At 40.9% G+C, this 26659-nt stretch overlaps 1 protein-coding gene across 13 annotated transcripts in view; it reads right to left on the reverse strand.

Annotated features, from left to right (window-relative positions):
- dlg2 (discs large MAGUK scaffold protein 2) overlaps positions 1-26659 on the reverse strand; it is a 1295060-nt gene that overhangs the window by 1087924 nt on the left and 180477 nt on the right. For all 13 annotated transcript variants that reach the window (XM_062977087.1, XM_062977095.1, XM_062977092.1 and 10 more), the window contains one exon: positions 24247-24392. In XM_062977087.1, coding sequence (XP_062833157.1) covers positions 24247-24392 — 146 coding nt within the window. The remainder of the gene's footprint in view (positions 1-24246; positions 24393-26659) is intronic.

The raw sequence follows: 26659 nt of genomic DNA on the forward strand, positions 1-26659 counted from the left end.
ATCAGGGCCAGCTAACACCTCCCAATAAAGGATTCCCCTAGACAGCAACCAGCCAGGCCTTGAAATTACAATGCCATTAAATGCTAATCAAGATGGCAAATTGGAATATTCACACGTGCCTCAAACAGACAAGAGTTCTTTCTCCCACCCTGGACATTCCACAGATATATAAACCTCACTTACTTACTTTCCAACAGACCCCTCAAACTCTGAGGATGCCTGCCATAGATGTGGGCGAAACGTCAGGAGAGAATGCTTCTGGAACATGGCCATACAGCCTGGAAAACTCACAACAACCCAATTCCAAGGTAATGAGAAAATGTGGCATTACCCATCAGATCCAGTATGCATGCCAATGCAAGCATAGTTAAATTCATAGCAAGACCCATCATTCAGTGCACAATACAAGCATCTTACAAGGGGGGGGACAGAAAATAAGCATGGCAGGAAGCATAGTTTTCCTTGTGTGGAAAGCTTTATTTATATTACATGCCTAAGGTCAGCGTACTCTCAAATTAATTATTTGTAAGCTGTTCTGGGAGGCTTTTAGCTGATGGGTGAGGTATAAATACTCTAAATACACACCCACCTATCTAAATACACACATAAAGTCAGCCACACTTGTGGGTTTGATTATTTGTGGATTTGATTAATATGTTCTGTGCACTAGAAGTTGAACTCTTCTTTAGGGATTTGTAGGTCCTCCAATGTGTATCTATTATAAATGCCTGGTGGATTCCTAGAGAGATATTCTCTCGGGCTAAATATAGGGTTTTTTATTTAAAAAATAATGTTTTTTCTATTTTCATTGTCATAATGCACTAAATTATATGTGCATGATGAGTTTGTAGTCATGATCCCTACTTAATTCCTAGTTTAGAAGATAAATAAAAACCGGGGAAATCCCCCAATCCTGAGAAAAAAGACAAAATGTAAAGCATGTGTCTATTTGTGTATGTTGGCCATTTTCAATCAAGAGGAGGCCCATTGAAGGCTCAGTAAAACTTCTGCTTTGCAAAAAGGATCTCTGAGAAACTACTAGGAACTTGCATGAAATTTTGTTCATGCAAGAAATTAACTTTCTGTTAAATTACAAGAATATTCTTTACAAAATCACAGCTTTTGCAACAATTGCACAATTGTAATACAAGAAATCCAACAGCATACCCTTCCTCCAAAAATTGGGGCTGCTTCCAGTTTGCCTTTCTGCACTGAACAGATTGTTCAGCCTGTTGCTCTGCAAGATAAATGTCTAATTCGAAAATAGAATTTAAAATAAAGAAAGCAGATTAGACAAGTGAATTGATCCTCCAAGTACCGAGGTCAGTACCAACCCTAGTGAAGAGGATGAGGCTTATGCCAACAGAGATCCTGGAGAATTTATTTGAACGAGAAAAAGAAAATAGGCTTGGAGTAAAACAATATAGAAAATCAAGTCTGAACTAATTCCTAAGTTACTGAAGGGGGTGATCGTCTTTCTTAGAGAGCTTCTCCCAATTTATACCAGTCTGGGTATTGAAACCTTTGGAGAAGATCCTGCATGTGGACCTTTGAATGCCCACACAATGCATTGATCTTAGGACCTTCTCAGTTCTTACCCTGCCATCATTGATCTTCTTAGCTTTGGAAGTACATCAATCATTTTCATTAATGCAGACCGCAGAAAAAATGCTTGTTTGGACTAAAGTCCAAGATACCCCAGCTAGGATGGTGGTTGATCATGTCTAGTCATCACCAGTGCCTTCAATATCTGTGGAGCTGTGGAGCTGATTTGGGTTTTATTACAAATTTTAAGGATCTGTCAAAAATCCTGAACCTTATCCCCTAAAATCAGATTCAACAGGAGGACAGATCTTTTGAGAACCAGAGTAAAACCCAGTTTTACCACCTCATTAATAGGGGAGTTATGGACCAACAATGTCCATGCTGACTACAGGATTGTAGGATTTGCTCACTAGAGCATTGCTACCCAAACTTTGGCCCTCCATATATTTTAGACTTCAGCTCCCAGAATCCTTGGCTATTTTTAACCTGGTTAGGACTTCTGGAAACTGAATCAAAAGCACAGGCTAGGTTGGTGTAAGTTTTCCGGGCTGTATGGTCATGTTCCAGAAGCATTCTCTCTTGACGTTTCGCCCACATCTATGTCAGGCATCCTCAGTGATTGTGAGGTGTGTTGTGAGGCAACCTCTGAGGATGCCTGCCATACATGTGGGCAAAACATCAGGAGAGAATGCTTCTGGAACATGGCCATACAGCTTGGAAATCTCACAGCAACCCAGTGATTCTGGCCATGAAAGCCTTCAGCAACACAAAGCACAGACTGTTCAAATATTAGAGCAAAGCTTTCATCTACCCATTGCTCCGATGATCCCAACACTCACATTTTCAGAAATGTGGAGACAGGGGAAATACAGTACTATGCTCTCCCCAATTGTAATTAACTTATCAGCAGTAATGGAGTCAGAGGAACCATTATGTATTTATTTATTTACCATATTTATTTCCCGTCTTTCTCACCCCATAGGGGACTCAAAGCAGCCTTACAATAGGCAGCAATTTGATGCCATATGAACAATAAACAATTACAATTAAAACCAAACAATTAAAACATTAATTATTAAAAACAACAATCAAAATCAGTAAAATCGTATATTCCTTTCTCATTATGATCCCACTGAAGATCCATCCACCTAATTATGCTATTTGTCCAAGATAAGAAGCTTCACCAATGAAATGTATATAATTTATGCCACAAGCTGGATTTAAGCTTGGCCGAACAAAAAACAGAGAGTTGTGCATTTTAGTTTATCTTTGTATTGGCTTAAACTTACCATCTTTTCTTTATTCTTTTTACCCTTTAAATATAAGCATACTTTCTAGAAAAACATCGAATGAGTGAAAACGATGTGTATGTAAGGGCTCAGCATTCTATCAAGGCTGAGAACAAGGTGAGCAAAAAGAGGAAAGAGCATGACACCCTAATGCCGGCTGTCGCTGTGTAACAACATTTATGGAAGAAAGGCTACAGCAACACATTGAGGAATGTGGTAGGAGGTCCCATAGATCAGTGGAAGAGCACATGCTTTGCACGTAGAACATCCCGGGTTCAGTTCTTAGCATCTCCAAGGTTTATTTTTTAAGGCTCGGGTCACAAATTTCAAAGGAGCCATTGGAGATCAGAATGACTTGTGCTGTGCTAGATGGATAGTTTGAGCACGAATTGCTTTCAGTTCAGTGGCATTGGGTGCCTCCCATGTCAGCAGAGCTGTGAATCCATTTCAGGTTTTAGTTCAGACTTAAAAGGAGCTATCCAAGGTGCTGAATTGTATCCTCAACACAAGGTCATCTCAGATAGCTCATTTAGAGCTACTCAAAAGCCAAAAAGTGATTCACTGGTCCATTAAAATAGGAGTCAGCCGCCGCTGCCAAATGCTGCTAATCCAGATAAAGGCTACCATCTTGTTTGTCAATTGCAAATTCAATTTACAATCTCATAGCTGCTGTGGATTCACATTTGCAGTGATAGCCAAGAAGGTATGAACCTGAAACCTATTTTTCCAGCTTGTCAGGACCCCAATCAAATGGTTTCTGAGGCTCTACAGATCAAAGCATCGGGACATGATATCTGGAGCATCAATACACTTTAGAATACAAATATGGGCAAAGGACTTTCCAAATGATCCTTAAAAGTGAACTTCTTAAACTTTATGAGAAAACATTATGTATTATACTTAAAATTTAGCACTCAGTAAGCAGCGTGTTGCTTTTAAAAAATAAGCATGTTTTGCTAGCTGGCCTGTTAAGATCAGGTAAGCATCATTTTAGAGAGAATTCAGGTTGTGTTAGATTATTAACTAATACATATCAAATTCAAGTCTACAAGGAGAGTTCTGTCTAGTTTTATCAATGCATATCAAGAAAATCTTCAGTAAGTTCTCCTAAAATCATCAAGTCATTTCTTGAGAAAGCTTCCATTGATCTATAAATACTAAATATAGTCAGCCTTTCATATCCATTGATTCGACATCCACAGATTGAACTATCCATATTTTGAAAATATTGAAATACAATTCCAAAAAGCAAACACTGGTTTTGTTATTTTACTATGCCATTGTCTATAATGGGACCTGAGCACCCGCAGATTTTGATATCTATACTGGGGACCTAAAATAAATGGATTTATTTATTGTGTCAGAAGCGAATTGGGAATACAGTTATAATGTGTTTAAAAACACAAACAAAGGTAAAAACTTGGCATTATACTAGATTTCCTTTGTTCAGAAGTTGGCCACTTGGAGTGCCTCTGGTGTCACTGTGAGAAGGTCCTCCATTGTGCATGTGGCACGGCTCAGACTGCATTGTAGTCAGTGGTCTGTGGTCTGCTCTTCACACTCGCATGTCATGGACTCCACTTTGTGGACCCATTTCTTAAGATTGGCTGTGCATCTCATAGTACCAGAGTGCAGTATGTTCAGTGCCTTCCAGGTCACCCATCCTTCTGTGTGCCCAGGAGAGAGTTACTCATCTGGTATCAGCCACAGATTGGGGTTCTGGGTTTTAGCCTGCCACTTTTGGACTTTCACTTGTTGAGGTGTTCCTGCGAATATCTCTGTGGATCTTAGGAAGCTGTTTCTTAAATTAAGGCATTGACATCCTGGATGATATCTGAACAGAGGATGGGCCAGAGATGTCAATGCCTTGGTCCTTGCAGCATGCAAACCCAATGGATATCAGTGGCCTATTATATGTTTAAAATAATAATGACTGGATCATCTACTAAATATTCACTACCACACTTAGAAGCATTGATTTCTTAGCTTTTGCTGTTTGAGCAATGGAAGTTTTAACTGCTAGAATTAGTTTATATCTAGAGATTACAAGAATAAAGTAAAACAGAGCAAACATAATCTGTGACAGGTCAGAGGATTAAACAGCCTAGCCTAAAATAAATGTCTGATGTCTTGGTTTTTAGGCCTGTTCCTGGGATTATTTGGGGTGCTGATTCAGAAAGTTGCATCAGTTCTAGTTATTTAGATATTACTATAGTTTTCTATAGGTGAGCAGATGGCATATATTCTGTATCTGAAAAACTAGAGCCGATGGGAGAAAACTGGTGACATTTTTTTAATCAGCTGGATGAATATACCCAGAAACAGGTCTAACATTTGAAGCACCAAAATGGGTATTGGTCAGGATTATTTTTCAGCCTTTCCCCATTTGAAAGGATGGGACATTCTTTGACTACTAGTCAAGATGGCTATATGTATGCCCATTTCACCATTATCAGAAGCAATATGAAGAACAGTGGGTTGCTGTGAGTTTTCTGGGCTGTATGGCCATGTTCCAGAAGCAGTCTCTCCTGACATTTTACCTACATCTATGGCAGGCATCCTCAGATGTTGTGAGGTCTGTTGGAAAGTAAGCAAGTAGGGTTTTTATATTTGTGAAATGTCCAGGGTGGGAGCACAAAATGGAGGGAATCGTTGCTTTCCTGGCTTGCTAGCAGGCTTTCCATAGACAACTTGTTAACTGTTTTATGTGAACAGATTGCTAGTCAAGGATAGGCTTTTGTCCTGATGAAACAGAGCTCGTCTTATGTTCTATAAAACCTGCCAAAATAGACAGAGCTGGATGCTATCCAAGGTGCTGAACTTCAGTGAGCTTTCCAAGGTGCTGAACTGCAGCTCCAAAATAGGATCCGCAACCTAAATTGCATCTATGACCTCTTCAAAGAATCTGAAACACTCACTAGGGTACATGGGGAGGATGGACTTCATCATTTTACTTATTATTTATTTATTTATTTCCAATATTTCTACCCCACCCTTCTCCCCAGGGGGACTCAGGGCGGCTTACACAACTGGTAGGATCACTACCAGTACATCATAATACCATAAAATAAAAATAAAACAATTAAAATAGTTAAATAACATAGTAAAATACAATATATAAAAGATTTAACACAGTGCAACAACCGCATATATATGCCAATCATCCATCAGACCTTGTGCAAAAGCCTTAATCCAATCCATGTCAATGCTAACAGAGTTCATTCATTAAACGCTTGCGTGCATAGCCAGGTCTTCAACTTCTTTCTAAATCCCAGAAGGGATGGAGCCTGCCAGATGTCACTGGAGAGGGAGTTCCACAGCCGAGGAACCACCACCGAGAAGGCCCTGTCTCTCGTCCCCACCAGCCGCGCTTGTGAGGCAGGTGGGATCGAGAGCAGGGCCTCCCCAGATGATCATGTTTTCGTTGAAGTGGGAATGATTGTATATAGAGTTGTTTAAATGTAATTGAGTCATGTGTGCAATGTGTGCTGGAGATTGCATCATACAATGTGTGCTGCTTACTATGCAAGTGTGTAAAGGGTTAAGCTTGGATTGCATCAGACAGCAGAGGATGAGATAAATAGCCTCTACTTCCTATCTCTGTCCCTTCCCGTATGTGCCTGCGTGAGAGCTGTGTATTGTCTTGTGGAATTCCGTTTGTAAGTAAACATTTTGATAAGATAACTGAAGACTGCAGTGTCGTCATTTATCCAGAGCTTCCTAGTCAGAGACTTCTGCTGCGTGTGCCTAGCAAAGCCACTCTGATAGTTTTTTGGTCCTCTCTTGGCCATTTTAACAGGATATAGTGTGGGAAAGTCCATTCCTATTCATATCTTGTTTCAAAGGAGGTCTTGACTTTGGAGCAGATGGAAGGCCCTCCATCCACCTCAATTGTCACTGCCCTGGCCATAGAGGGAGAGAAGAAAAAGACAAGCAACTGCCACTGCCTGTGGCCACAGAAGGAGAGAAAAACAGCTTGGCTCCATCATGCCTAGGTCCAGAAGCACATAAGAGTCTCCCCATTCATCCTAACTGCCATTGCTTTGCTCTCAGAAGAAGAGAAGATGAGGCAGGCACCGGTCTGCCATCCCTGGCCCAGAAGCAAATGCAATTGCTCTGGTTATGGAGGGAAGAACAGCTCCACCTTCTGCTGGACTTAATTCTCCGCCCCCCTTTCCTTCTGTCATGTCTCAATTAGACTGTAAGCCTCAGGGAGCTGTTTTGTTGTTCTTTTACTTGTCAAGAACCACGTACAATGATGTCGCTAAGTAAATAAATAAATAATAGGGGTACCTGGGGATTTGTATGTGGCCTGTAGGTCACACTTTTCTGATGCTTGACCTATTAAAAAAAGAAATTGACTAATTAACAGAATTTTCTATTCCAGAGGGGGCCATGATGCAGTCTTCTAAGTCTCGCTTTGCCTACAGAAGTTCCTCGGTTCAATCCCATCATCTCCAGTTAGGAGTGGGAAAGATCTTGGCCTCAAACCCAGTCATAATTCACTGCAGACAATTCCAAAATAGATTAACCGTTGACCCGACTTTAATGTAATGCAGCTTCCAGCACAATCTTCAATGATTCCCGGATCCTACATGTAGTTATTTGAGAGAATGAATATATTTCCCGTTTTGATACTGAGACAAAGCTCAGAGACGCTTACAAAGAACTGACAATTAAAACATCATTTATGGAACTAAACAGCATCATCGAAGGACTAGCAAATCCATTAGCTTGTAACTTTTAAATAATTTGTTATATCCCAAATGACCTCTGTTTACAACCCTATTTAGTGAAATGGCTTTGAAATTTGTAACTCTTAAATATTTATGTACCAAATAACTTTGGAGCAGATAATATTAGCAAAACAGAGCATACATTTAGAGATATTTCTTAAGATAAATGTGGATTTAATGAGGTGGTGATGATTACAAATTTTTAGTATGGCCCCTATCAACATCATGTACTTAATATAATTCGTTTTATATGAAGATTGCTCCTGTTTAGATCTTGATATAATGTTATTCAAATAAAAAGGAGAGCATATTGTATAAAATGATTGCAATCAGGCAGGTCTAGCATCTGTACAGAAACACGACTGGGATACATATTTTTCTCCCAGCCAGCTCATGCTATTTATTATTATGCACAAAGAATAAACCAGTGATCTGGAAAGATTAGAATGTAACAGGGATTCTTTGGTAATGGATTACCAAATCAAATGAGTGAACATGACCTGCTTCTGCTTTGGAACAAGTTAAGGAATAAATTTCAGGGGGAAGATGGTTGGGGAAACTATATTGTGTGTTTGTGTGATATCAATAGTTGTTATTATCGTTGTCGTTGCTCATCCCAAGACTGCAGAATGCAGCCATTACAGTTAACGTGGTATCAAAGTGCTATAACTGTGTGATGTGAAAGAGATATTTATTTATTTATTTATTTATTTACAGTGTTTATATTCCGCCCTTCTCACCCCAAAGGGGACTCAGGGCAGATCACATTATATACATATAGGGCAAACATTCAATGCACATAGAATCGAGACAGAGACAGACGCAGAGGCAATTTATCCCTTGGAGTATAAGAATGAATCTATTTATTTGAGTCCAAAACATGTTCCAGTAGCCCCCATGTTTACACATTTCTTTCATCCAGATCCATTGTACCCTTGAGTTGGTTCAGTTTTTAGGGCAGAGACTTAGACCACTGATATTCAGTGTAAATCCAACAGCCCTTATTTGGGTTGTGTGCTTTCATTTATGGGGGTCCTAAGGTGAGCATGCTACAGCGTTTTCTTGGCAAATTTTAGTGGTGGTTGCAGGATGAATCATATTATTTAGATCTATTACAATTTGATTTCAGGCCTCTCTGCAGCACAGACAGGTTTGGTCACTTTGGTGGGTGGCCTACACAGGGAACCGGAAGGAAGGAGTGTGTTCTTGTTGATTCTTCTGGACATCTCAGGCTCCTTTTACATTGCCATATAAAATGCAAATTATCTGCTTTGAACTGGATTATACGGCAGTGTAGGCTTATATAATCCAGTTCAAAGAAGATAATTTGGGTTATCTGCTTTGATAATCTGGATTATATGGCAGTGTAGAAGGGGCTTCAGTGTCTTTTGATACCATTAATTGTGGCATTTGAGGAGCCCCCGGTGGCGCAATGGGTTAAATCCTTGTGCCGGCAGGACTGCTGACTTGAAGGTTGGGCTGCTGACCTAAAGGTTGCCAATTTGAATCCGGGGAGAGCGCAGATGAGCTCCCTCTAACAGCTCTACCTCTCCATGAGGGGACATGAGAGTAGCATCCCACAAGGATGGTAAAAAAATCAAAACATCCTGGTGTCCCCTGGGCAACATCCTTGCAGATGGCCAATTCTCTCACACCAGAAGCGACTTGCAGTTTCTCAAGTCGCTCCTGACACACACACAAAATTCGTGGTATCTGCACCACCTTCCTTGAATGGGATCTGGAGGCACTGCTCTGTTTATTCCTAGAGAGGAAAACCCAGAATGTGGTTCTGGGAAGCTTCTGTTTGCCCTCCTATCCATTGACCTATGGGATTCTTTGGGGCTTTGTTTTGTCCCCCATGCTATTCAACATACATATGAAACCCAATGAGATGTTATCCAGAGTTTTGGGAATGCAGTGCTATCAGTATATGAATTTTCTACCCCTTTCCACCCCAAGCCAGGGAGGCTGTCCTGATTTCTCAACCAATCAGTAATGGATTGGATAATAGCAAATAAATTGAAACTTAATTCAGACAAGACAGAAGTACTCCTGTTAGTTACAAGACAGATCAAAGAATAGACACTCAGCTGTGTTAGATATGGTCTCACTTCCCCTGGAGACACAGGATTGCAGTTTGGGTGTGCTCCTGGCCCCAGCTTTGAACCTGGAAGCCCAGATTTCTTTTGAAGCTAAGAGTACTTTTGCTGTGTATCAACTGCAACCCCCCAGAGGAGGGCAACTAAAATGATCAAAAGTCTGGAGAACAAGCCATATGAGGAGCGGCTTAAAGAACTGGGCATGTTTAGCCTGCAGAAGAGAAGGCTGAGAGGAGACATGATAGCCATGTACAAATACCTGAAGGGAAGTCATAGGGAGGAGGGAGCAAGCTTGTTTTCTGCTGCCCTGCAGACTAGGACACGGAACAATGGCTTCAAACTACAGGAAAGGAGATTCCACCTGAACATCAGGAAGAACTTCCTCACTGTGAGGGCTGTTCGGCAGTGGAACTCTCTGCCCCGGACTGTGGTGGAGGCTCCTTCTTTGGAGGCTTTTAAGCAGAGGCTGGATGGCCATCTGTCTGGGGTGCTTTGAACACAAATTCCTGCTACTTGGCAGGGGGTTGAACTGGATGGCCCATGAGGTCTCTTCCAACTCTACTATTCTATGATTCTATGATTCTTGAGACATTAGATCTTACCTAACACAACATACATGCCATCGTTAGATCTTGTTTGGATTATACACCTTACTTGGAGCTGCCTTTAAAAATGTTTCAAAATTTTAATTGGTCATCGAACTGCACACAACTCTGTTGATGCAATTGCTCCACTGGATGTCAGTGCCTTTCTCCACACAATTCAAAATTGTGGTCCAATAAAGCCCTATATGGTTCAGGTCCATGCTTTTTGGCAGATAATCTCCCTCTGTATGAACCTGCCCATAAAGGATATTAAGAAAAAAGAGGAGGTTCCTTAGAGGCTGAGAAAATGTAACTTGCCTCAGGTCACACACTGATTTTCCATGGCAGAGGGGTGTGTGACCCAGTTCAACATTCAAATCACTATACTACACTATACTACTATAAAACAAGCTAATTTTCACACTATTTGGTCATAAAAAGTCATTATAAAATTATGTTCTTGAGGGCCGGGCTGTGGCGCAGGCTGTTGAACAGCTGCAATAAATCACTCTGACCATGAGGTCATGAGTTCGAGGCCAGCCTGTGGTGGGGTGAGCACCTGTCAATTAAAAATAAAAAAAATAGCCCCTGCTCGTTGCTGACCTAGCAACCCGAAAGATAGTTGCATCTATCAAGTAGGAAATAAGGTACCACTTATAAAAGTGGAGAGGCAAGTTTAACTAATTTATGACTTGGAACGAGGAAGTGCCATCAGAGTGGATGATGAAGCAGCTGCTCCCCCCTGTGGTCAGAATCGAACATCCCCTCAGGAGAAGGTTAAATTGCCTCTGTGTCTGTCTGTCTCGGTCTCTGTTTGATATGTTTATGGGCATTGAATGTTTGCCCTATGTGTGTATAATGTGATCCGCCCTGAGTCCCCTTTGGGATGAGAAGGGCGGAATATAAATGCTGTAAATAAATAAATAAATGTTGACAGCCCAGAAATACCAAGCATGAAAATTTAGATTCAATAAATAATCATAGGTGATAAATCCAACTCTTGGATTCTATTATTCTATGAGCTGCTGCTGCTGATTGTGGTGTTACTTCAGATTGACTCCAACATTTGGTGACCTTATTCTAGAGTTTAAGGCAAGATTTCTTTGGAGGTTTGACATTTCCTTCCCCTTAAGTTGAACATGTGTTAGCTGACCAATGTAACTCAGCATTTTTCCTTGGCTGAGCCCTGGTCCCCGGTAGTCTTAACCAAACACCTTACCCACTTCACCACTTTGATTTCCTCTGCAGTGGGATTTCCACTCTCCTAAATCTGCTTCCCTAAGTGGCCTCAGGTACTCCAGGCAAGCAACTGATGTGAAATAGATGAGGAGTTTGATTACTATTCAAGGCAGAACAATTCTTAAATGGAGGGTTTTATTACTGCTGCCTTTTAAGAAGCAGGCAGTTGAGCTAAGGAGGAAGGAGTAATTGCAATGTTTGTAATAATGGGGTGCGGAGGATGGGTAGGCAGTCCCAAGACAAGAGGCAACCGAAGCATGTATTTAACGCATTTTATAAAGCCTGCTTTGGTGAGTGCTGTGCAAGCTGTATAAAAGGCAGAGGATCACCAGCTGCTGACATTAGGAGGAGGGAGGGAGATGCCTCAGGTGGCCGATCCCTGGAGGAGAATAACAAAAAGGCATTGGAGAGGGGTGGAAGCTAGCATGGTCTCTTGGGTGTGGTGTTTTATTGGCAGGTGCTGAGACATCATTCCTCTAGATCAGTGGTTCTCAACCTTTTTATTCTTCAGTTGCTTTAGAAGCTGAATTCCAAAACACCTGGAGGACCAAAGGTTGGGAATCACTACTCTAGATCAAAGGGTGGTCAAAATGCTGCAACTGAGAGTGGATTGCAACTCTCAGCATACCTCCTCATTGACTCAGGCTGATGGGGGATGTGATCTGACAGCAATCTGAAGGTAGAATTTTGCCCATCATCCCTGATCTAGTAAGTTTCCATCTTATTCAGATGTCAGATTCTCTAGGACAGTGGTTCTCAACCCGTGGGTCCCCAGGTGTTTTGGCCTATAACTCCCAGAATTCCCATCCAGTTTACCAGCTGTTAGGATTTCTGGGAATTTATTTATTTATTTACAGTATTTATATTCCGCCCTTCTCACCCCAAAGGGGACTCAGGGCAGATTACAATGAACACATATATGGCAAACATTCAGTGCCAACAGACAAACAGCATATATAGACAGACACAGAGGCATTTAACATTTTTTTCCAGCTTCACGATTCCGGCCACAGGGGGAGCTGTTGCTTCACTGTCCACTAGTGGCTGTACTTCCTCATTCCTTTCCTCGTGTGTTGCTGGCAGTTTTATGATGTTGTAAATTAGTTAAATTAGCCTCCGCAATAAAGCGTACCTAAATTTCCCTACTTGACAGATTCAACTGTCTTTCGGGGCTGCATAGGTCAACAGCAAGCCGGGCTATTTAATGGTCGGGGGCTTAACCCGACCCGGGCTTCGAACTCATGACCTCTCGGTCAGTAGTGATTTATTGCAGCTGGTTACTAGCCAGCTGCGCCACAGCCCGGCCCAAGTTGAAGACCAAAACATCTGGGGACCCACAGGTTGAGAACCACTGCTCTAGAAAGTTTCTAGGTCCTCCAGGGTGATTCAATGGTAACATCTGGCAGAAACACACTATAGAGCAGTGGTTCCCAACCTTTTGTTCTCCAGTTGCTTTGGACCTCAACTCTCAGAAATCCCAGTCAGTTTACCAGTTGTTAAGAATTGTGGGAGCTGAAGTCCAAAGCACTTGGAAGCCCAAAGGTTGGGAACCACTGCTATAGAGTAATCTGGAAAATATAGAAAAATTCAAGACATGACATATTTTGTTAGAGACCGGTAATTGAAGCTGCATATACCAGCTCTGCGGGTATGGGGTTCCTATTTTATTTACACATTTTTCTCACCTCAACACATCAAGACAGCCCATTCAATAATTGTTAAATGCTGATGAGTTTTTTCATACAAATTTCACACATTTTTGTGGAGAAAATAGTGGACTTTGTTTTTAAGAAGGCACTGTTTTCTGTGCAAAATATAGTGGTTGTCACACTGTTAGGAAGTTGCATGGAATCACAGAGTTAGAAGAGACCACAAGGGATATCCTGCCATGCAGGAACACACATTACTTATGACTATGTAAAGTTGAGTTTCACCATTGTTCAATGTCCATACTTTGTGCATTCATGCATGGTGGAATAGGGTTGGACCAGATGGCCCTTATGGTTGGTTCCAACTCTATGATTCTCTGATTCTAGCAGTGGATGGGAGATATAAGTATGCCATAAGCACCATTTCAGCCAGTAGCATCACTGCTAGGCAACATCTTCCAATGCATCATGAGTCCTGTTGCACATTTTGTCCTGATGCACAACATATCCTGACTTGCAACACATCCCAGTGCACAATGTGTTGGCAAGATAATGAAATTTCTCACCCGGTGCTACACTGTGCCTCATTGCAATTCACTAGCATGGCTGCATACTACGTGAGCAACATAACTTCGTCATCATAGAGTTACACACCATAGCCTCAGAGACAAGGTATCAGCCAATGATTTCAGTACAAAACTGTTATTTATTTCACAGGATCACAGAGTTGGAAGTGGTCTTATGGGTCATTGCACAATTCTTTTGCGCAGATGATTTTTTAAGATTCCAAGATGTGAAAAATCATTGAAAAAATGCTCTGAAACTCTCAGGGGCAGAAAAACACTTTCGAAATGATTTGTTCTTGCATGTAAGAATTAAATAAGTGAGTCTGTAGAGGATAAATGGGAAGGGAACAGGATTAGTGTGTATAGTCTCTAACACCTGAATAGGCCTTCTGCGGAACAGTTAATCATGCAATTGGTTTAATAACTGTTACCATAGTAGATTTTCATTCAATATCATGCAAAAGCTTTCCCTGAAAGAAATATCCAAGCAAGCAGCTACTGACGAATTAATAGTCTATTTGTGTTATAATACAAGCGGATCCAGGCCTGCAATTTCCAACCTCATCTCTGAAGAGTGACAGTAACAAGTTCCTTTCTTTCACCTCAATTTTCTTCTTCAATAACAAAGGGCAAGAACATTACTGACTAAAAATCCGTAGCTTCAGAACTCGGGCTAATGAAGTAGAGGTTCGAAATGGCACCAAGTGTGGAGGCTTTTAATAAAAAGCATAGAAATCAGTACAGAAGCTCCGTAACTCTAAAGAGAAAAGATTGCACTTTGCTCCGAACAAATTGTTTTTCTATTAATTTTTTTTTACTAAGAGGGAGACGTAAAATATTAATTTATAATAATGACTATATTAGAGGAAGCTTGGTTTTCTAATTTCTGTGACCATTTTCATTTCATTTTTGTGTCATACAAAAGGGAAGAAATAAAAGAATGTGTTCTTTCTCCTCCATCGCCATCTTCCAGGATCCACTTTGTGACCCCCATCTCTTAAGGTTGGCTATGCATCTCGTGGTGCCAGAACACAGTCTGTTTGTGATGACTCATGGGCCTTGTAGTCCTGTTCCTAGTACTATTGTGGCAGACGAAGAGGAAAACATGGGATTTTCGCCGGTTCAGCAAGAGCCGGAGCCTCTTCACCTGCAGGATGTTGATGTTTGTCCACAAGAATTCAGCCAAACAGGCCTTGGGCAGAACTCCCCCCCGTTTTCCAGGAGGGAAAATTATTCTAAAGATAGGGGAGCCAGGGAGGCTAATCGCAGAAGCCTGAGAATTGCTGCCAAACAAATGGCTGATTAGGTCTGCTTCCCTTGGGAAATTCTAAGGAGTCATGCATCTGGACAGAGTTGGGTTTCGCTTCTCGTTCTCTAGGGAAAGAGTTCTGTTGGCGGGAAAATGAGACCCAATATAGGTGTTTGGCGCGAGGAATACTTTGCGGAGTCAATTGATCAGCTTGAGGAGAGAGATCGTGTGTGGACTTCGTAATCCCAGTTCCTTGCTTCCCGGATCAAGTTTCAAGCCTTGCCTTGTCTCACGTTTTTACCACGGACTATGTTTCATGCTTCATGTTCGTCTTACCTCCAGTCAAGGATCTAGTCAAGAATCAAGTTTATTCCAGCCTTGTTGTCAAGCTTCATTGGACTTTAAAGACTCTGTTATTTCCCCACACTATTGCTTGGCAAAGTGTGTGTTTCGGTCAAGTGGATTAAAACTTTGAACTTTAATATCTTATATTGGACAATACATTTCTGGACTATATTTGACCTTATCTGAAAGGTCTGCTTCTGAACTATATTCTTCACTTGTTTTTATTGGTTTTATATATTTCTTTAATAAAGATATTAGATAGATTCTGGCCTCTGTGTAAGGTTATTGGTGCTCTGCAGCCTGGGTCCTGACACTGTTCAGCATCTTTCAAGTCACCCAGTCTTCTATGTGCCCAGGAGGGAGACTCCCATTCAGTATCAGCCATGGCTTGAGGTCCTGGGTTTTAGCCTGCTACTTTTGGACTCTTGCTTGCTGAGGTCTTCCTGTGAATATTTCTGTAGATCTTGGAAAACTATTTCTTAATTTAAGGAGTTGGTGTGCTGGCTGATATCCAAACAGGGGATGGGCCAGAGATGTCTCTGCCTTGGTCCTTTCATTATTAGCTGCTACTTCCCAGCAGAGTGTGAAGAAGAGCAAACCACAGACCACCTATTACAATGAAGTCTGAGCCCTGCCACATGCACTGTGGAAGACCTTCTTATAGCAACACCAGAGGCATTCCAAGTGGCCAGCTACTGGTCAAAGGACATTTAGTATAACGCCAAGTTTTTAACTTTGTTTGTTGTATTCTTTCAGGCTGTGTGGCCATGTTCCAGAAGTATTCTCTCCTGACGTTTCACCCACATCTATGGCAGGCATCCTCAGAGGTTGTGGTAGCCAGATTTTGTTCATTTTCATGATTTCCTCCTTTCTGTTGAAGTTGTCCACATGCTTGTGGATTTCAATGGCTTCTCAGTATTAAAAAACTCTAAAATCAAAACAGTAGATGGGAACCAACACTCTGAGGGCAGAGGAGCCCCAAGGACGGCTAATGACTGAACAAAGGATGCCCCCCCAGGCAAGAGACAAAGCTTTCCAATGCTAATTAGGGTAACTGAAACATTAATGCTGGCTTCCCACGGATAAAGGACTTTTGCCACACCCTGGACTCTCCACGGATATATATTTTTTCCTCTCCTTGCCTAGTTTATCCATGCCTCACAACCTCTGAGGATGCCTGCTATAGATGTGGGTGAAACGTCAGGAGAGAATACTTCTGGAACATGGCCACACAGCCCGAAAGACATACAACAACCCTGTGATCCCGGCCATGAAAGCCTTCAACAAAACTTTGTGTTTTGAAATACATTACAACTGTACTCTCAGTTTGCTTCAGACATAATAAATGAATAAAATCTCCCAGGCTCACACAAAACCTCAGGAATTTTTATAGTATCTGAAAAAAAAATCTCTCTGAATAAACATTTTGTTACATAATAGACCTTGTAGTGAAGAATTGTGTTAGAGAGATTTGTTTAAAAATTGTGTGCAGGAGACAAATTGAAAAAGGATATGGTTGGGTGGCAGTAATTAGAGAAATATCAGGTAAAGATTAAATGTAACAGAGCCTTCCTTAATCTGGGGTCATCCAAATATGTTGGATTACAACTTCTACCACCTCCAGTCAACATGTGGGGGGAAAGATTCTACTTAAACATGAGGAAAGACTTTCTGATGGTAAGAGCTGATCAACATTGAAATATAGTGCCTTGAATTTTGTTGGACTTTCCATCTTTGGAGGGTATTCAACAGAGATTGGCTAACCATAGGTTGGGTATTGTAGTAGAGCCTGTGAGTAATGTTACAAACAGTAGTATGGGTGCCAGAAGGGTAAAAAGGGTTACTCGGGAGCAGGAATCTGATGATGAGCAGCAGAGAAAGAGGATCCGGGACATACTTACAGCACCTACAGATGAGGAGTCGTTTGAGGGATTCTCTGGGGATGATGGGTCAATGAGTGAAGGAGAAGAAGGAGACACCATGGATTGGACTAAGATAAGAGAAGTGCAAGCTATTTGTGAGGCACCAACAACTAGTGATACCTTTATGGGTTTCTCTGGGAGTGAAGACTAGCAATCAGGGGATCCAACTGATTCTTGGGGGATCTAAGTCTTGACAGGAGATGGAGGAATTGGAGGGAGAGTAAGGGAATTCACGTGAAGAGCTGGGAACAGCTGCGGGGGATGGTGATGGGGCGGTGGTCAGTTCATCTTCTGATGGTGATTTGTAGATAAAAGTGGGTTCAGGGATGAGGAGTCTTTGCAGAAGGCAAGGTGTTGATGTGCGTTCGTGTGCTGTGTATTGGGAAAGTTTCTTGTAGTCTTGCTGCTGCCTGTTTCATGTTCGGCGTTGGACTCGGATCTGCAGTTTGGATCTGAACCGGTTTGGCTAAAGATGCTGCTTCTGCGGACACTGGAGCAACGCTGTTTTGGATTCCTCCTGCTTTGACCTTGGACATCGGCTGACAATGCTTCTCTTCTTGCAACTCCCTTGGTTAATCATTTGTGTACTGTGCCTTTTTGTTTTGCCTTAGAGCGCTTTGTTTGACTTGTTGCTCTTTGCATCCAGTTAATCTGGATAACATTTCTGTTCACCTTTTGGACCAGGTCTGGTTTGGGTTTTTGAGTTTTGACCAGTGGAACTGCATTTAAGTATCCCTGCATCCTTTTCCTTTTGTTTCAATAAACTCTGTTTTGAAGTCACTTTTAAGTCTGGCCCTTTAAGGCGTCTGTGATTTCAACATTGGGAGTGCTTGGATTGTATATTCTTACATAGCAGGATATTGGACTTGATGTCCTTTGTGGTCTTTTCCAACTTTATGATCCCATACCTACGTGGAAAGTCACCTGCAGATGACAGCCCTTGAGAGGTAGTTTGTGACCCAATGGAATTGCTAACATCGGGTAGCATTGAGTTTAGTATTATCAAGCATCTTCTTTAATATTTGAGTGGAGTCAACAGGCCACTTGGAGTGTGTTTTTTCAACATACCATTTGTATGCCATTCTATTTTTCATTATCATTGCAAGCAGATGTCATTGTGTTGAATTAGTGCCTGATATCAAGGAGAGAGGATGAAGGCAACCAAACTGAAGCATAATTGAGAAACACAAGGCTGTGATTAATAGTGTGCAGCTCTGAGGCTTTCTTAGACCCATTTATGCTTTGATTGCACATTGGCCTGGATGGCCCTTTTGTTCTCTTCCAACTCTGTGATTCTCGTATGATTCTCTGTAATCAAATCCATCTGGAGGATGTTAAATTGCAGGTGCATAACTTCAGAGTAGTGGGAACAATTCTTGTGGTAAAAAGTCATGTTGACAGGGATGAAGATGTGTTCGAAAAGTTAGGATTTTTTAAAAGCTCACTGAGGCAAAAGGTTAACAGTCAAAGAAAGTAGGAAAATGATAGTTTCAACCTTCAAGCAAAGAGATGTCGATCTATATACCGGTATTTAATTTTCTCTGTATTTCTTACTTTGATAAGTCCCCATGTTTGCTTTAGTTTCCTAATACAGTAGAGTCTCACTTATCCAAGATAAATAGGCCAGCAGAATAGGACCACTCTGTTCTGCTACAGTCTGATCTTACTTGCAATACTGTATCCTGTTTTGGGCATGAGAATTCAAGAACCATATTGATAAGCTCAAACATGTTGGATAAGCGAATATCTTGGATAATAAGGAGGGGTTAAGGAAAAGCCTATTAAACATCAAATTAGGTTATGATTTTACAAATTAAGCACCAAAACATCATGTTATACAACAAATTTGACAGAAAAAGTAGTTCAATACGCAGTAATGTTATGTTGTAATTACTATATTTACGAATTTAGCACCAAAATATCATGATATATTGAAAACATTGACTACAAAAATGCCTTGGATAATCCAGAACCTTGGATAAGCAAGTCTTGGATAAGTGAGACTCTACTATATATGTAATTTTGTACAAAGTGTTGCCTACGATATATGTGTGTGTGTGTATGTGTGTGCGCAAGTAATTGTATCTCGTGTAATGCATTTTAATATCATTGTATAAATATACATACTTTTGTGAGCACTTGCCTCTATTATATGCATTTTCAACCTTTTTGAAAATCTGCATTGCAAAATATGGAGAAATGCATTTACAAAGAGATGTTAGTTGGTTTGCATTCAAATGTGAACCCAACAAATTCCTCCTTCATCTCTATGCAAGGAGTGAAGGTGAGAGTACATAGGATATTAATCATGTGCTGTGGCTTGTCCTTGAGTTCAATTTGCCAGCACAGGGAAGGGCGATCCAAATTGTCAAATCAAAGCACCCTTTTCTAATGAACAGAGCAAAGGAGGAGTTGAAGACTCACCATCAGTGATATATGAATGAAACATTCTCCACCCCATGTGTGTTTCCAAAGGTCAGATGTTCAGCAGCCATGTTGGATGAGGGGTTTTGAGAAGTGTCATCTACAAAGTCATTTTTCCAAGTTCTGATAGTTTGACCTGAGAATGAGCTCTTCTTAAGAGCTTGACATCTAAGAGAAATAGACTGCTTTCTCCCCACACGAGTTGCACTCTGCAGCTACTGGGACTGGCTGCTGCTGACATCTGCAAACCTAGCAACCATCCTTTGTGCCCTTCTAATGTCATTGAAAAGTGATTCCCATTGGGCTGCCTTTAGTTACTGCTTCACTGTACGGCCGGTACAGGACATAAGAGGCCACTTGGAAACAGACTGTCAAGAATTATATTATACCTGCACTCTAGATCTGCAGTGTATTCCTTCAGCTTTTTAAAAATCAATCATGATCTGAAATGCTTTGAGGATACAGGAGGAACCCACATAGAATAATATAGAGAGCCACAGCCAACCTTAGTTTTCTGGCCACTTAGGGCAAGTAGTCACCTGCCCACTGAGTGCACCAATATTCTCCAAAAACACAGCTCAAGACCAAAAGCAGACAAGATACACATAGAGATTTTTATAATTACTGTTGTCATTGCCATCACTGTTGCATTTGTGGTTGTCATCTATGAGAAATTAATGTACGTTAATGATTATATGTTGTCACTGGGTTGCTGTGAGTTTTTTTGAGCTGTATGGCCATGTTCCAGTAGCATTCTCTCCTGATGTTTCACCAGCCTCTGTGGCAGGCATCCTCAGAGGTTCTGCTTGCAGTGAAGCAAGTGGACCCGTGGAATGTCCAGGGTGGGAGAAAAAACCCTTGTCTGTTTAAAGCAAGTATGAATAGTACTGAGCTGCCATGAAGCTGCAAAGTCAATCAGTGAGGGTATCTGCATAGGGGTTGCCTGGTGGCATCGTCTGTTTGGGAGGTGTTAACTGGCACTTGATTGCTTATTGTCTGGAGTTTAGCTATTTCTGAGTGGTGTTCATTATTTACTGTCTTGATTCTGTTGCTATTTAATATTGGTAACCAGATTCTGTTCATTTTCATGGTTTCCTCCTTTTTGTTGAAATTGTTTGAAATCATGGAACATTTGGAAACTACAGTCAGCCCCCCACATTCACTGGGGTTGGGACACAGGACCCCCACGAAAGTGGAAAACTGCAAATAAAATTGCAATAAAGAAATGTTTCAACAGATATCCAATATGGAGATCTCAAAAATGAACCACAAAACTAGCCCAGCTAAGATGGTTTTGCAGTTGATCCAACTCATAAATCTGTAGGGTAATTCAGGCCCTGTGCCCATCATTTGGCATCTCACTGCCAAGTCAATACTGTGATAGAATTGTGATCTGTCTCAATTCTGTTTTCTGATCATTACCCTATGCATCAGACATAAAATTGATTTTTTTTTACCTGAAGGAACATTCTCTAGATAATCTCTAAGTCTTCTAACATGACCCTATAGTCATCTTCTGCTAGAAGTTGATCATATAGTTGCATCAGGTGACCTAGAGATTCCTGTAGAAGTGTTCTCTTTAGAAATCTCTAGGTCCTCCATCTTGACTGGTGGAAGCTGACAGCGGAGTCACACTGAAGGATCTAGAGATTCCTAGATAATAGTTCTCGAGAATCCATGAATAATCAAATTTGTAAAAGTCAAAATTGCAAATTTAGAGAGTGACTATACTTTGAGCATCTTGTTTGGAAAGTGGATGAGATATCCAAGTGATGCCTAAATAATAAATTTTCTATCTTAGCTGCATTATTATGCCTCCCTTATCAACTATATTGGTGGAGGACCAAACATACCTCTTCATCTCCCTGTCGTGGAGATGCACAAGTTCATACCCAAATACACATATGGCTTGGGACTCTACAATCCTGTTGGTGTCACATATCTGACCAATTCTGTTACACATTCAGTCCTATTTCGGCCCTTGGGCAAATTAAAAACATTCCCAGTTCATGAAAGTGTATGTAAAGTTGGAGAAGGGTAAACATTTTGCATGAGCCAAAATCTTATTATTAGTACTATGTCGTTTAGTGGGTTGAGTATTGGACTGTGACTGGAAATTATGGTTCAAATCCCTGTTCAGGCATGGAAATCCACTGGGTGACATTGGGCAAGTCATATTTTCTCAGTCTGTAAGGAAGGCAAAGGCAAAACACCTGTAAATAAAGATTGCCAAGAAAAACCTAAGATAGATTTGCCTTAAGGTTTCCCTAAGTCAGAATTGACTTGAAGGTACAGCTGAACAACAAAGTATAGTCATTGAATCAAACTGGCTTTACCTATGTGTTGACTTGTCACTGTCAACAATTGATTGAATTGGACTGAAACTGAAAAAAAATGGCAAGATTCCAACCATGCAGTGTGAATTCTTGGAATTGTAGAAACAGCCACATTGCAGAAGAGTGCAGGATAGGTATATTGACCAACACACAATCAGTTGCATCAAGTCAGTACTGTCCAAAGACTGGTGATGTAGTCCAACCATCATGTAGATATAAGAACATAGCTTTATGTAAGCTCTTGTCTGCACACAAACCACACATATACATGCATTCACCATTTAAATCACCCTTCTCTCGACATGTTTGAGCTTATCAATATGGTTCTTGAATTCTCATAGCCAAAGCAGGATACAATATTGCAAGTAAGATCAGACTAAAAGAGAACAGAGTGGTCCTATTCCTTCTCTTGATGTTCTCTTGATCTAGTTATTCTGCTCCTATTCGTGGGGCCTAGAATTAGATTGGCTTTTTTAGCTGCTGCACGACACTACTGTGGTCTACTAAGGGCATTATCAGACGTGTCCCCTAAAATGGATTCTCTATAGTAAGTACATCTTGGCTGAGATGGGAGGATGCTTGCCTATTGCCACCCAGGTGCTTTGAAACTGTACTGTGTGATCAAAAATAATCCCGGTAAGCAATGGGGATGTGGAGATGTGACCTCCCTTCCATCTACAAAACAAACATTAACCCTTTCTCTTCTCTTCAGCTGCAAAGAGAAAACTGGAATCAAAACTTCATTCAGATTTCATGGGAATATGTAATTTGACACACATTAGAGGCTGATGACAGACTTAATCACATTCAGATAAAAATTTCACTTGAGTGTCAATAGGATTTACTCCTGGGTAAGTCTACCTTCAGTCTCCAGTGCTATGTCAATACCACAATTAATTCAGTTTGATACCCAATTAATTGCCAAGGCTCAATGGTAAGGGCCGGGCTGTGGCGCAGGCTGTTGAACAGCTGCAATAAATCACTCTGACCATGAGGTCATGAGTTCGAGGCCAGCCCGTGGCGGGGTGAGCACCTGTCAATTAAAAATTTTTTAAAAATAGCCCCTGCTCGTTGCTGACCTAGCAACCCGAAAGATAGTTGCATCTATCAAGTAGGAAATAAGGTACCACTTATAAAAGTGGGGAGGCAAGTTTAACTAATTTACAATGTTGGAATGAGGAAGAGAGGAAGTGCCGTCAGAGTAGATGATGAAGCAGCTGCTCCCCACTGTGGCCAGAGTAGAACATCCCATCAGAAGAAGGTTAAATTGCCTCTGCGTCTGTTTGTCTCGGTCTCTGTTTGATGTGTTTATGGGCATTTAATGTTTGCCCTATGTGTGTATAATGTGATCCGCACTGAGTCCCCTTCGGGGTGAGAAGGGCGGAATATAAATACTGTAAATAAATAAAATAAATATGGTATATTGGGAGCAGTAAAGTCACACAGTATTTAGACCTCTCTACCAATGAGTGTTGATTTTTCATAAAACTACAACTCCCAAGATTCCTATCATTGAGCCAAGACAGTAAAATCTCACAACCTCTGAGGATGCCTGCCATAGATGTGGGTGGAACATCAGGAGAGAATGCTTCTGGAACATAGTCATACAGCCCGGAAAAGTCACAATAACCCAGTGATGGCCATGAAAGCCTTTGACAACACATCAAGACAGTGAAATGTTCACAAGGGAGAAAAAAGTTGAGTTTTGTTATTGCAGGTGGGAAGGAAAGCATTAATTGTTGCTTTTCTGCACAGAAGTTTGCTCACAACAGGCTTCACATTGCTGCGCTCCAAGTGGACCATCCATTGCACAGAAAAAATGCACTTCACATAAAGACAGAAGTTTGAGGAGTTCCCCATTTTTAAAAAGCTACTTCTCATCCATGCTTTGCCTATGAATCTCCTAACAAAAGGAAAAATGTCATGCAGTAGGATCCACTTTCACCCATGGGTTAAAAAACTGTAACTTGGGTTATAGGGTGTGTGATAATATCCTAATAGTCCTAAAACCCTTTCACGTGTACTAATGCAAAGTCATCCTATATCTGTGCATTTCATATTTTTTTCTGCTCAATGTAGTACTTAATATTTCTCCATGTTGAATATATATTTTTTAGTTTTACCCAGAACTACAACCCAATATTGTAACAAAATATTCCTCAGTCAAGTGATCCCAAGACAGAGTGATCCACTTCCTTATTTCATGTGCAATAAGTCTTTCTTCATTTGTTTATGACCTACTAATTAAATAGCCCAACCATACCTCTGGGGTTTTGTGCTGACTTTCGTTGTCTGTTATTAAAGATTGAGTCTTCTCCCATTTCTCAGCAACCTGGTTTGTTTCTTCTATCTTCTGCTCGAAGGTTTTCTGGGAGTTTAGCAGCGTCACCTCATAAAATTCTTGGATGTCTGCAGGTAAATGAGAAATAAATGTGTGTGGGATTTTTTTTCCAAGAAAAGGACTATATTTGATATACCAGATACAGAGGTTGTCGACTGTTTGCTTAAAATTGGCATGCATGAATTGCTTGTTGAAAACGACACTGTGTTTGCATAAGCACACTGGCTCTTTTCTAGCAAGATGTTGCTGACATACAACTTACCATTCGATAATGCTGGGTGAATTTTTTAAAGAACCCTTTTCTTTTTAAAAATATTGTATTAATCTTTCCATAAATATTACATGAATCCATGAATAATGCATGGCCAATCATGGCAGAATGAAGGCTCAGAGTAAACATACTCGCTGGAAGAGATTTCAGTTCTTCTTTCACCTATTCCCCTCCACGGGCTCACATCTCCAAGGCTTAGCTTTGAGGCAATGCTAAAGAAACTACAACATGGATTTCGAATAAACAAGACAGAAGATATACTGGGTGTGTCATTTCAAAACGTAGCTGTCCTGGCCAAAACTGCAAAACACAAAATTAAAGTTACACAGCATTCATTAGGGAAAGGGGCAAAGATGCAGATGTTTTATATTTGGGCCATTTGTATGGCTCATGAGGCCCTCCTGATCAAAAGTATTCCCAGGAATTTGGGGAGGGTGTCAATTTGTTTGCAGAGGTGCTGATGAGGGTGAAGCCTTTCAAGGTCTGTAAAAAGGCAAGATGTCATGATCTCCAATCCTTGACATCTCCGGTCGGCTGACAAGGAACAGATGCCAGCCATAAAACGGGCCAGCCATAAAACCTCAATGGCCCTCTGGTATGCAACAGCCCCTATATAAGTGGGCCAAAGAGAAGGTTCTGGTATTCAGTACAATAAAAATCTGTTGGAATCTACCAGCGTGTCTTGGTGCTTTTTCGGTGGAAGACTGACCCACAGCACAGCCGGGAGAAGAGGATCCGACACAAGGATAGCCTCCCCAAGTTTAGATGAATAGTGTGTAAAGGTAAAGGTAAACATTTTCCCCTGATATTAAGTCTAGTCGTGTCCGACTCCAGGTGCTCACCTCCACTTCTAAGCCGAAGAACCAGCATTGCCCATAGACACCTCCAAGGTCATGTGGCTGGCATGACTGCATAGAGTGCTGTTATCTTTCCGCTGGAGCAGTACTTATGGATCCACTCACATTTGCATGTTTTCAAAATGTTAGGTTGGCAGAAGCTGGGGCTAACAGCGGGAACTCACCCTGCTCCTGGATTCAAACCACCAACCTTTCGGTCAGCAAGTTCAGCAACTCAGCGGTTCAATTCGCTGCGCCACCAGGGGCTCCCAAATAGTGTGTACATAAGCCCAATACTCCATACTATCTTGGGGTGCATCTACATTGTAGAATTAATGCAGTTTGACACCACTTTAGCTGCCATCTCTATATCTTATGGAATCATGGGAGTTGTCATTTGTAAGGCACCAGCACTTGTCAGAAAAGGCTAAACACATGTCTTGAAAATTCGGGTTTTCCTATGCTTCTGCTATGTAAAGTATGTGCAGAGATACATAGCATAACAGGATTTTGGCTACCTTTAGACCAATGATTCCCAAACTCTAGTCCTGCAAGTGCTTTGGGCTTCAACTTCCAGATGTTTCAGTTGCTTTGGCCAATGATCAGGGATTCTTGGAGCTAAAGTCCAAAACACCTGGAAGCCCAGAGTTTGGGAAACACTGCTCTAGAATATAAATGTAAGTTTCAACAATGTATCAACACAATACAACCCCCATATCCATGGATCCAATGTATTCAATTTCACTTATCCACAATTTTACTTATTCAAATATTTACTTAGGGCTTGCTGTACAAGCTGCCTTCTTTGCTCAGTACTTTCCTCATTTGTCAAGAAAAGTAAGATATATATGTAATAAATAAAGGAATATCCACAATTGTGCACTTCCAATGACAGGATAATGAAAAAGGATTTGTGCATGTGGGAAATATATTATAATTTATGGGTTTGGAATTTCTACTTGCATTGCAGTTTTGTTCAGAAGCAGTGTGCATTTTATTGGCTTTCTTCTTGTATATTTTCATTCTTTGTAATGAATTTACTTTTTAAAAAGCAACATCATTAAAGCAGAATGTGTATTATCACTGACTTTTAGTTTTCCAGTTTAATCAATCTTTAATTGGATCTGTATTTTCTTCTAAAAATAATATTGACTTCAAATATTAAGGATTTCAAATATGCACACAGAAAGCGGGCAAACATCAGCCAAGCTAATTTTAACCAATTTGT

The sequence above is a fragment of the Anolis carolinensis genome, chromosome 3, assembly GCF_035594765.1.
Source record: "Anolis carolinensis isolate JA03-04 chromosome 3, rAnoCar3.1.pri, whole genome shotgun sequence".
In the NCBI taxonomy this organism is placed as follows: domain Eukaryota; kingdom Metazoa; phylum Chordata; class Lepidosauria; order Squamata; family Dactyloidae; genus Anolis; species Anolis carolinensis.